The sequence below is a fragment of the Somniosus microcephalus genome, chromosome 23, assembly GCF_052327205.1.
Source record: "Somniosus microcephalus isolate GS21.2 chromosome 23, FLI_Smic_1.0, whole genome shotgun sequence".
Taxonomy (NCBI): domain Eukaryota; kingdom Metazoa; phylum Chordata; class Chondrichthyes; order Squaliformes; family Somniosidae; genus Somniosus; species Somniosus microcephalus.
In genome coordinates, this window is record NC_141009.1 from 30,037,746 (window position 1) to 30,050,589 (window position 12,844).

Consider the following 12,844-nt stretch of genomic DNA (forward strand, 5'->3'; position numbering starts at 1 on the left):
TCCGTCGGGACCTCGCAAATGCCGGTTTCAGGCATGCGAAGCGCATGCGCTGAAAACCGGCATTTCCGATCTGTCAAGAATGCTCTTGACAGATCGGACGCCTGCCCTGGAGAAGGGCCTCTGCGGGTGGAGAGTTCCGCTTTCTGCAGAACCTCCGCCTGCTGAAATCACTTAAAAATCTTACGCCTGGTAAAAGCCTGCGTAAGACCTGCTTTTACCAGCATAAGATTTTTAAAAAAGTAAAAAGTGTTCTACTCATTTATAAATATATACTTTTAAAAAAAGTTTATTTTTGATTGCCCTGTAAAAAACTTTAAACAAATTTAATTTAAAAAAAAAATTAAAATATTTAATGTAATTTTAACTAATTTTAAAAACGTGATTTAAAAAAAGGTAATGTTTTGATGTCTTTTTGGAGTGATTGCCATTCATACTTTTGACAGGTCTATCTGTCAAAAGTATGAAGGGAGATTCCCTTCTCCCATTGGCTCCCAGGGACGCTTGCGAACTGCATGCACCCCTGGGATACCTGCGCCCTGCGTATTTCGTCATGGAGAGGCCCAGGATCGGAAATGGCCGGACCTCAGGTAAGGGTGTAGATTTTTTCCAGATCAGAGGCCTGCGCACGCAGGAAGCCTCCGATCGGAAAATACGGGCCATTATTTCACCTGGCCACGCTAGATTGAACCTGAAAGTACGTGATACAACACCGCCCAAAAGTGGAAAGTTGTTACATTTCTCAGCACGAACATTCCTCATCAGAGCACATTTTCACGACTGAATTTGTAGGGGGAAAGAAAGGAAGCAGAGAGTGAGAAAATAGACTAGTTTCCCACAATGACTAATACAAAGACATAATTTGAAAGACACAAATAATTAAAAATACATACTTTTCCAGCTCCTCTTGGGAGTGAGCAAAGGTACAGTTGGCTCCACGAGGACAACCTCCTTGTTGTCGAAGATCTCGGCACATGCTGGTTTTATATTTGCTGTTTGGCTGTGGCTGAAAGCAGCAATGAATCAAGTACTTTTATAACAATGCAAGTCTGGTTTTTGCCATGGCTTTAGCAATTACAATTCACCATCATCAATATCAATGAATTGTTCTAGTTCAATACTGATCAACAATTACACATTAAAATTTTTGCTGTGAAACAATGAAAAACTATTTTCAATATACAGCCTACTCATTTAAATAGCAAATTACATCAATCTAATGAGAAAGTTAAAAGCATAAGATCAATCATGCACTGAAATTTATTTTCAAGAACAGAATTGAGGGCAGAGTGACTGGAAAATTCTTCAAGAAATTTTTCTTTCTTTCTTGAAATCATTTGAAAAGCAATAAATAATAATTCTGTGCACGTCTTTAAACTGGTTTTGAATAACTTATTCTCTTGACGATCACAGGTAGTTCCAATTTTGTTTACATTATTTTCACTCATTTAAAAAAAAAACTAGGACTGCAGCAGCAAGGAGCTCCATTTAAAAAAACATCACAAAACAGAAGGTCTTACTTGTGGTGCTTCATGACCTTTTTTACTGAAGTTCTGGATGAAATCCACAAGTCCGTGAACTACTGTCTTTACAGCTACCATTGCATTCTCTAACTGTTCCCATGTTGGAGGTGCTGCATCTGAAAGACAAAGGCATAAATAGTATATTTTCTCTCTGCAACTTCTGAAACAATATACAGGAAACTCTCTTATCCAGCACCGACGGGACCGGCGTGGTGCCGGTTGATCAAAAAGTCCGGATTACAGACAGATATACTTACTAAGGCACGAGAGCCCCATACATGGCCACAGGTGCAGGGGCCCCGGTTACACGGCCACAGGTCCAGGAGCCCCGGTTACACGGCCACTAATATATAATAAAACTTACCTGAACCTACTCCTGAATTTTGCTGGTTAAGAGAGATTTCCGGATATTTAGGTGCCAGTTAAAAGAGAGTTTCCTGTAGTATAATCTATTAAAGATTCATAAGTTATATTGAAACACTGGTAACTGTTGCTTTAGATTTCTTTGGCCTTTTACAAGTTGCAAAATTTATTTTTCTCCTCCAATTTGCATTCGGTTTTCCTCCCTTACCCCGCCTCTCTAAATGCAGTAACTCATACACACATATATGGTTCCACCTGTGATAAGCAACTTTCTGTGGTAAATCATCCAAAATGGTGCAATCCAGGATGGTGACCATTTTTGGTTATTCATTGTGGAATTATCGTAGACAAACCTACGCCTATCCTAGTAAACACACTTCCAGCTGGAATTATTGGATAATGATCAGAAGTGTAAACCCATCCTAGACGAAGGCCAATTTTAGAATCTTTATTGCTGCTCTAGTAGAAGTCGGCTAACTTAACATAAAGCACCAAGAATTAATTATAGGACTTTCCTGGGTTGTATGGCCCAGGGCCTTTCCAACTGAGCCATTCAGGTCCCATTGAAACAACCATGTTCTAAAAGAATAATGCTTAATAAAAATAAAATACAACATATCTTCCCATGAAAACAGGAAAGTGTCATTTAAGAAGTTGGCACCAAGCAATCTAAAACACTGAAAAATGTACTGCTTAAGCAACACACAGGCAGACAGTGAGAGTAATGGGCACAATGTTACTGGGACCCAATTACTGTTAGTTACCTGGAAGAAATAAAGTAGCTCTATAAAATAGCCTGAAAACATCAAGAGATACATATATACACAACATATTCCCATTTAAGTGTGTCTGTCTTCTAGTTTAGAAACATATTAAATCATACATACCCGGGTTAGGATCTATATTTGCCAAAAGTTCGAGATGGGATCGGAGTCGGTTCAGGTTAGCTGGATCTGTTGTCCGTTGCAGGACAATCGTCAATTCCTGGACACTCTTTGCAAAAGATTCTGGGGATTGGAGCTAGATACAGAAACAGAAAGAGAGAGAGAACAGAAAGAAAAAGAGAGAGAGAGGTAAAGACTTGTTAAAATAAATAAGTATGATTTCTGTAATTTCTAAACAAAATTATCTGTTGCACAATTAGTTTACTAGGTACAGATCAGCCATGATCCAATTGATTGGTGGAACAGGCTCGAGAGGCTGAATCCTATGTTCTACACGCAGAGAATAACATTTGAAATTTTAATTCCCTGAAACACACAGTGACAGCCAAGTGTAATGTTACAACCATAAAATGGGTTACGATTACATGTACATACAATTTACAGCCACATTGGGGATGAAGAAGGGTTCAGGGTGAATCACTTTACACCGACTTCATAAAAGGTAGTGATTTGTTTTTTTTTAAACCACGACTGGCCTGATCAGTCAGCTCCTCTGGGCGTTGTATACAGCCCCTCGAGCCTGCTCTGCCATTCAATAAGATCATGGCTGATCTTTGATTTCAACTCCAATTTCCCGCCCGATCTCCATATCCCTGGAGTCCAAAGATTTATCTATCTAGCTCAGCCTTGAAAATACTCAGCGATTCAGCATCCACAGCCCTTTGGGGTAGAGAATCTTCTGAAGAAATTCTTCCACATCAGTCTTAAGTGGCCGACCCCTTATCCTGAGACTATGTCCCCTAGTTCTAGATTCTCCAGCCAGGGGGAACAACCTCTCAGCATCTACCCGGTCAATCTCCCTCAGAATCTTTTGTTTCAATGAGAGCACCTCTCATTCGTCTAAAGTCGAGAGTATAGGTCGAGTCTACTCAATCTCTCCTCATAAGACAACCCTCTCATCCCAGGAATCAATCTAGGTGAACCTTCATTGCACCATCTCTAAGGCAAGTATATCCTTCATCAGATAAGGAGACCAATACGGTGCACAGTACTCCAGGTGTGGTCTCACCAAGGCCCTGTACAATTGTAGCAAGACTTCCTTACTCTTGTACTCCAACCCCCTTGCAATAAAAGCCAACATGATATTTGCCTTCCTAATTGCTTGCTGTACCTGCATACTAATTGTGTTTCCTGTACGAGGACACCTTTGAATCTCTTTGAACACCAACTTTTAATAGTTTCTCACCATTTAAAACATTTTGTTTTTCTATTCTTCCTACCAAAGTGAATAACCTCACATTTCCCCACATTATACTCCATCTGCCACCTTATTGGCCACACACTTAACCTGTCAATATCCCTTTGCAGGCTCTCTGCGCCCTCCTCACAGCTTAATTTCCCACCTAGCTTTGTATCATCAGCAAACTTGGATACATTACACTCTGTCCCTTCATCCAAGTCATTAATATAAATTGTAAATAGCTGAGGCCAAGCATTGATCTTTGTAGGACCCCACTAGTTACAGCCTGCCAACCTGAAAATGACCCATTTATCCCTGCTCTCTGTTTTCTGTCAGTTAACCAATCCTCTATCCATGCTAATACATTATCCCCAACCCCATGAACCCATATTGTGCGTAACAACCTTTTATGTGTCACTTTATCGAATGCCCTTTGGAAATCCAAGTCTACAGCACCACACTGATATTGTAAAGCCACAAACTACACTCATTCTAAATTGCTCAGTTCAAGTCAGTTTGGTCAGAATTTCTGCTTTTAGAGGGAATAAAGTTCAAACATTTTTCAAAGGAGCAAGACTACAAAATATATATATATATATAAAAAATCAGATATTATATATCAGAGATATCATTATTGCAAGAATGAGTTGTCACCGAACACATCTGAACAGCAGCATCAGGTCCCTTCATGATGTGCCTGTTAATGCTGAACTATTAAGACATCAACCTTGTGCAGCATTTAAAGCCAAACTGTGCGTCAAATAACTAAGAACTGATGCAAGATTACTAGAATGACTTTCTGGCTACAATACGACAGGACTGGGGGCATTAATTTACTGCTATGCCACATTTGGAGTGAAGTTGTTACGTATGAGCAACCTTAATTGGGTTTGAAAGTGTAGCTTTCAGCCATTTAAAATGCTGAACTATTAATAACGATGACTGAGTTGCCTAATAAATCTGACATACAAGAATTGAAATACTTCGGAAAAGATCATATTGTATTATTGTTGGATTACAAAAAAATGTAAGTCTTAACAAGGTAGGAATTAAATAAATCTGGCTTTTAATTAACATTTTATTCACAAACTAAACTTTTCACATCTGCAAAAGAAAATAGCCAATTTGTGTTTTACAGATCTGTTCTGGGATGAAGACAGTGTACATTGGAACTTTTGAAATTCCGCTGGTAAAAGACAGTATTGTTCAGAGGTCTTCGACAACACGCACCTTATCAATGATAGACTGCATGTGTGATTTATGTGCCAAGTCTCCATACAGAAGGGAAGACCACTGCTCAGGGGAAATGCGAAGTCCTGCCTCCATGGCAATATGAACAATTTGTGCATCATGCTCCCTGCGCAAAGCTTCATAAGTACGAAACTCTTCTTTCAGTTGCATCAGAGAAGAGTCTTCATCCCTTTTAGTAACCTACAGAAAAGCAGCCAACAATGAGTCATGGTTTTCCACATACACACTTTGTCCCTGTGGCAAATGGAGTTCAATGTGGGAAAGTATGAGGTCATCCACTTTGGCCCCAAGAAAGATAGATCAAAGTATTTTCTAAATGGTGAGTAGTTAGGAACTGTGGATGAGCAGAGAGATTTAGGGGTCCAAGTATAGAAATTATTAAAAGCTAGTGGACAGCTATGATTTTTTTTTATTTTTTTTTAAAAAGCTTAAAGTTGGCCTTTATATCAAGAGGGTTGGAATACAGTGGGCTTAATTATTGTCCTTTCATTGCTCAGAGCTGTACAGAGCTCTGGTTAGACCCCATCTGGAGTACTGTGTTCATTTCTAGACACCACACCTCAGGCAGGACATACCGGCCTTGGATTGGGTGCAGCGCAGATTCACCAGAATTATATTGGAGCTAAAAGGGTTAAATTATGAGGATAGCTTGCATAGACAAGGCTTGCATTCCCTTGATCATAGAAGATTAAGGAGTGATCGATTGAAGTGTTTAAGATGATAGATCGAGAGAAACTATTTCTTCTGGTGGGGGAGTCCAGAACAAGGGGGTATAAGCTTAAAATTAGAGCTGGGCCATTCAGGGGTGGTGTCAGAAAGCACTTCTTCACACAAAGGGTAGTGGAAATCGGGAACTCTCTCCTCCAAAAAGCTGCTGAAGGTAGGTCAATTGAAAATTTCAAAACTGAGATTGAAATATTTTTGTTAAGCAAGGGTATTAAGGGTTATGGAACCAAGGTGGGTAGATGGAATCAAGATGCAGATCAGCCATTATCAAATTGAATGGTGGTACAGACTTGAGGGGCTGAATGGCCGACTCCTGTTCCTATGCTCCCTTCCAAGAACATGCATTGTCAACTTAACTGCCTGCAAATGGTTTCTTTTGAATAACATGAAGCTGTAATTGTATTTAAATAATGACCTGTCATTGTAGGAGAGATTAAATCATAATCTTTCAAAATAATCCATGATGGTTTTGCTTTCCTGGCTAGGCTGAATACCAATTTGAGACCCCACAAACTAAAATGGATATTTTTAGCACTGCATTTGCAACAAATTAGCCACTATCCTTTTTAAAATGATCAATTTTTATCTTTATGTGCCAGAGACAGTGGTAGCGCTTTACTTAATATCAAACAAGGAAAATAAACCACAAAAATAACTGAAATTGCCATCAGGAGGTAGAAGAGAAAGAAAGAAAGAAAATAAATTATTCATATGAAGACAAGGAAACAAGAAAAATCATTTGCAGTGTGTATTGTTAACTATATGTTCCTTCAACAAATTCACCACCTCTAATGCTAACCTGACAAAGTAAACAATGTTTAAGCATTTAATTACCAGAATGTGCCTGGAGGTTTATATGGATATTAAGCACATATTTCCCTGTTAATATAGTAGATGATGGCAGTTTCTGATTGCAATGAACGGTGCTGCTATGAATATAGATCCTCAGCCATCATTTCCCAGGCAGTAAGTTCATAATCTGATGTACCATCAGTTGAGGTAGCAGGAAGATACTTTTCCACCAGGAGGAACACGGGGGGGGGGGGGGGGGGGGGGACAGAGAATATCACCACAGGATGTCCCTCAGCATCTTCTAGTGGCCAGTTCAAGTGTGGCACTAGCAAAGGCTTGAGAGCAGGTTGCCTGTGCCCCCTTTCTCACAATGTCATGTAAAACTTAGAGACTTAAGGAATTGTGGAAACTTAAAAACAGAATTTTTAAAAAAGCAAGTAAGAGGTTGGAGAATGGCAGTGCTTTGGAAAAACAGTAACAAACATATTCATACATGTTGTACATTAAAAAGTCAGGAGCAAAAAATATACAGCTTGCTAATGCAATTCAAGTTATACACAATCTTCTACTTGAAACAAAAGACTTGATTTTTTTCCCCTTAAAATCTAAATTACTTTGGCTGCTGAAGAGAAAAATCTAGTAAATATGGTAAATACAGATGAAGGCTGTACCTTGAAACATGAAGCACGGTACAAGAGTTGTACCACATGACCAATACTAGTTTTAGATGCCTGAGGGAACCGTGGTTCAAGCCTCTGAACAACAAAGAGAACCAGTACTTTCCTAGAGAGTGCTGACCCATCTTCCAAAGCAAGTAAGACCAGTTTAAGAGCTTCTTCCTGCATAGCTGACAAAAGAAGAATGAGAGACACAAGCATTATAATTCAGGCATACATAAACATTCTAAAAAGTATTTTGTTAGGTAAAGGTATCAAGGGATATGGAGCAAAGGTGGGAAGATGGAGTTGAGGTACAGATCAGCTTTGATTTAATTGAATGGCAGAAGAGGCTCAAATGGCCTACTCCTGTTCCTATGTATTCACTTACACTATACAATAAATATACCAACAAAAAAGAGGAATGTCTCCCCACCTGGGATGAACGAAAACCCAAACCATCAACACTTCAAAGCCACCCCATCCTTAGAGAAATAAAGTCAATCAAATACAAATGACCCTCAAAATGGACAAGTATGCACTGTTAGCCAACTTGTGGTACCCATCCTGCAAACATATTCGCCCATAATTTGCTGTCAAAATAATGGCAAAGCTAATGGCGCTAACCGTTATGTATGCGCAAATGCTACAGCAACTTCAGACGAGGGCAGATGTGCTATTAAACATGGAACTCCAAAAGTTGCTGCCTGAGATGTGAAGCTGCACAAAAATGGCATCTTGCTGTCTGGCTCACCATTGAAATGCATTGAATGGCGTGAAGTTGCTGTACGTGCATGGTAGATATGATCTGAACTCGCCAAGAAAGTTAGAGCTAGTCTGAAGTGATGCAAGGAACCTATTTTGGAGGCATATTTATTAAGCCTGGATTAGCTGCCAGAGATTCTTTTAACGATGTGCTAATTATTAATTACAGCTAATGAACCTCTCTAGCACCAAAAATTAACTATTATAAGCGTGGATTCTCATTCCCTCAGGTTTTAATCGTTGTTGGATATTTTAAAAATGTGAAATTTAAAGTCTCAGCCTAGATTTTTGTGCTCAAGTCTCTGGAGTGGGTCTTGAACCCACCACAGCCTTCTGGCTCAGCGGCAAGAGTGCTACCAACTGAGTCAGAGCTGATACTCACACTTGATATGTATATAGCTTCAGTTGCAGGACAGCACAAACTAAACAGAATAAAGGTTAGAATAACAGATTTTGATCAAAAAATTGTTTTTTTTCTTGTTACAAATGGCAATGTTAAAAAAAAACTTGCTAAACCATAACCACTTTGATGAATAGGATTTCTTTCTCACCACTTACCTGGTCCCAAAAACTGGCAACCTCGAGCCCTGACTGCTGCCCACAAATTGGCCGATAGCTGCTGGGGATTCTGATGCTGCAGAATGAGCTCAGTAACTGTCCTTTCTCCCAGTGATCTTGCTGCCCGCATTGCCCGAACACGACCTTCCTCCTCTATCAACTGACAGTTAACCAAGGTAACCAGTTTTCTCTGCATTGGTCGACTCAGTGCACTCTGATTTAAACTTGCAACACCTGAACAAAGTTAAATTACTAAATCAGTTACAAAATTGTTGAAGCTCATATTACAATGCATATCCTTTGGTTACTGAACTTCCTTTGTGCCTGTAACATGCAACAGATAAAAGTGAAAAAATGCCACACACCAACATTGAAGGAATTTGCAAGATCAAGTCTTCAACAATTAGATAAATATGAACTTAGTTGTGTGAAAAAATAGCAATTAGTTACCACTGTGGAAAAAGTTGCCACATTTGCAGCCTTTAACTTTTGACAAATGGCAGGGATTGCCACTGAAATCAGCATCAAAAATTCACAGCAACTAGTACAGTATATAGTTTTTTTTATATAGTAAACAATGTAAACTGGCATAGTTAACCATCTGTTCTGCTACAAGAAACACACTTCAAATTGAGCATCAAGAATGATTTGTGCAAGTTATCATTTTATGACCGCTTTCACAAAATATTAGATGAATAATATTACACCTGGGAATCTCAGTTAGAAAGGTCTTGATGTTGTGCAATAATCTACTGAAATGGTGTACATTTTTGTTTTTCCAATTGTAAAACACATTTTAAATACAAAGAATACCCATGAGTGAACCATCAATGGAATACTGTGCACCACTTTAAAGATGCCTACAGAACAGTTATCACATATGGCCGCGCTGGGGTATTGAGTTTAATAGCTCGAGAGGTTTTCTAAATGAGGGTGCAAGGAAAGAAAAGCAACAACCGTCCTAAAGGTCAGATCAGTAATGATGTTAATTTCCAGATAGAAAATACTGATCAATGAAATACCTTCATTTTAATTTTAATTCCTACAATACAATACATCTATCAATTATACAATAGAAACAGTGAGCGGTTGCAAGATTGTGAAGACATTGCACCTTAGTTGCACTGTAAACATAACCTGGAATAACCAACTGATTTGCAATGTAGCCAGATGTGGCAGCTCTTCACAGAACACAGGTATCCCAGACACCAGCCTTTCGGGTAAAAATCATGCTAACAAGAATATGTAAACTGTAAAAGTGAACAAAAAAAAAGTGCCACAGAACAAAAATATTCCACCCACCCCTGCCACTGAACAAGATTTTGTCCCCCTACCTAGTCCACCCACTTTTAAGCAAGATCTTGCCAGCTCCCTCCACAGCTTGCTGTTCTATGCCTCAATTCTCCTATTCCACTGATCTGAATTTCCCTTCCTCACCACTCTCTTCCTCGGCCATGGCCTCTTCCCTCTCCACCTCGACCTCTTTCTTCCCCACTCCCTTTTGCCTTCTCTCCATCCCTCCTGCTTCCCAGCTCTCCCACACATTCCCTTCTCCTCCCCAATTCCCCTCTTCCCTCCCCCCTTCTCCCCTCATTGGTTCCAATATTCCCCATCCTTTATCCCTGCTTGACTTGGAAAATTTTAAATTGGTCTGTTCCAAAATGCTTTGAAAACTTCTGAGTCAGGCTCACACTATGGCCTGTAGGCGGTGCTGTGATAGGGATCTGTAATTAAAAGTTCTGCTTTTGAGCTAACTTTATGGTGACAGGCTGGCTTCATACAGATCGCACCTAATGATTGATGTTTGTTTAGCAGAAAAGGGGATTGAAAGATCCAAAAATTGAGGAGTGAATGTGTGTAACAAAAAAAATTTGGAGCAAAAATCTTTAAAACAGTAATCATTTGCAGAAATTGGTTCACAGCAAGAAACATAAAAAAGCAAAACATAGTTCAAAAATCAGGTGATGAGAATAATTTAGGATTGTAAAGGAATAAACAAAACTTTAAAAATCAGAACCAGTAAACAAAAGAGGCATTGCTCTGTAGATGAAAATTGATGCCCCGCCGCACAAACACCCAATGACCCTGAATTTTGGTTCCAAGGTCCCATTGCGCATCCATGCCAACCATAGGCTCCAAGGTCATGGCAAACTGCAGCCGAATGAATCATGGCCAAACCATATTTAAAGTTCACTGTAATGCTAAGAGACTGTGGCTTTCCCAACAGACTGCATTTTCTGGCCTCTGCCTCCTCCCCCCCCCCCCCCACCCAGATTGGAACAATCACCGCCCTTCTCCTTATAGACCTGCTAGCCTAATTATAGGCCAATTAGCTTAACCTCTGATGTCGGGAATTTGGTATGTCAATAATTAAGGATAGGGTGACTGAACACCTCAAAAATTTTCAGTTGATGAGAGAGCCAGCATGGATTTGTGAAAGGTAGGTCATGCCTGACAAACCTGATTGAGTTTTTTGAAGATGTGACTAAAGTAGTGGACAGGAGAATGCCTATGGATGTTATTTATATGGACTTCCAGAAAGCATTTGATAAAATCCCACATAAGAGACTGTTAACTAAGGTAGAAGCCCAAAGAATTGAGGGCAAATTATTGACCTGGTTAGGAAATTGGCTGAGTGGCAAGCGACAGGCAGTAGGGATAATGGGTAGGTACTCAAATTGGCAGGAGGTGACTAGTGGTGTCCCGCAGGGATCTGTGTTGGGGCCTCAACTATTCACAGTATTTATTAACAACTTAGATGATGGCATAGAGAGTCATATATCCAAATTTGCCGATGACACAAAGATAGGTGGTATTGTAGATGAAAGCTTAAAATTACAAAGGGATATCGAAAGATTGCAAAACTGTGGCAAATGGATTTCAATGTAGGCAAATGTGAGGTCATCCACTTTGGACCTAAAAAGGATAGAAATGGGTACTTTCTAAATGATGAAAAGCTAAAAACAGTGGAGGTCCAAAGAGATTTGAGGGTCCAGGTTCATAGATCATTAAAATGTCATGAACAGGTACAGAAAATAATCAAGACGACTAATGGAATGCTGGCCTTTATATCTAGAGGACTAGAATACAAGAGGGTAGAAGTTATACTTCAGGTATACAAAACCCTCGTTAGACGGCACCTGGAGTACTGTGAGCGTTTCTGGGCACCACACCTTAGGAAGGATATATTGGCCTTGGAGGGAGTGCAGCGTAGGTTTACCAGAATGATGCCCGGACTTTGTCGAAGTCTCGACTCCCGAGTAAGACTCTTTAAACTTCCACAACTTCAAGGGTTAAGTTACAAGGCGAGATTACACAAATTAGGGGTGTATTCCCTAGAATTTAGAAGGTTAAGGGGTGATCTGATCGAAGTTTTCAAGATATTAAGGGGAACAAATAGGGAAGATAGAGAGAAACTATTTTCGCTGGCTGGTGATTCTAGGACTAGGGGGCATAGTTTAAAAATTAGAGCCAGACCATTTAGGAGTGAAATTAGGAAACACTTCTACACACAAAGGGTGGTAGAAGTTTGGAACTCTCTTCCGCAAACAGCAATTGATGCTAGATCAATTGTTAATTTAAAATTGGAGATTGATAGCTTGTTGTTAACCAAAGGTATTAAGGGATATGTGCCAAAGGCGGATATATGGAGTTAGGTCGCAGATCAACCATGATCTCACTGAATGACGGAACAGACTTGAGGGGCTGAATGGCCTACTCCTGTTCCTATGTTCCCAGGCTTGGAGAGGATTATCTAGGCCAAATAGAGAGACAGTTTGCTGACCAGCCCCCATTCCCTTCCTCTTTCCCACATTACAACAGTGACTACACTCCAAAAGTACTTCTTTGGCTGTAAAGCACTTTGAGACATCCGGTGGTCACGAAAGGTGCTATATAAATGCAAGTCTTTCTTTTTCTTTCCCCTTCCCCATCTGTCCCACTACTTTTACCCCACTTACCCTCTTCCCATTCCTCTTTCCCTCTCAATCTCCATTCCCCCTCCACGGTCCAATTATTCTCTCTGCCCTCTAACTCTGCTCAACATCAAAACTGCCCTTAGTCTTGACTCTGTGCAACACCACGGGAGAG

At 39.9% G+C, this 12,844-nt stretch overlaps 1 protein-coding gene across 10 annotated transcripts in view; it reads right to left on the reverse strand.

Moving 5' to 3' along the window:
* rc3h2 (ring finger and CCCH-type domains 2) overlaps positions 1 to 12,844 on the reverse strand; it is a 122,904-nt gene that overhangs the window by 53,612 nt on the left and 56,448 nt on the right. For all 10 annotated transcript variants that reach the window (XM_085965706.1, XM_085965705.1, XM_085965709.1 and 7 more), the window contains 6 exons: positions 8,756 to 8,989; positions 7,448 to 7,623; positions 5,238 to 5,438; positions 2,771 to 2,903; positions 1,518 to 1,636; positions 891 to 1,003 (listed from right to left, as the gene is read on the reverse strand). In XM_085965706.1, the coding sequence (XP_085821832.1) occupies positions 891 to 1,003; positions 1,518 to 1,636; positions 2,771 to 2,903; positions 5,238 to 5,438; positions 7,448 to 7,623; positions 8,756 to 8,989 (976 nt within the window). The remainder of the gene's footprint in view (positions 1 to 890; positions 1,004 to 1,517; positions 1,637 to 2,770; positions 2,904 to 5,237; positions 5,439 to 7,447; positions 7,624 to 8,755; positions 8,990 to 12,844) is intronic.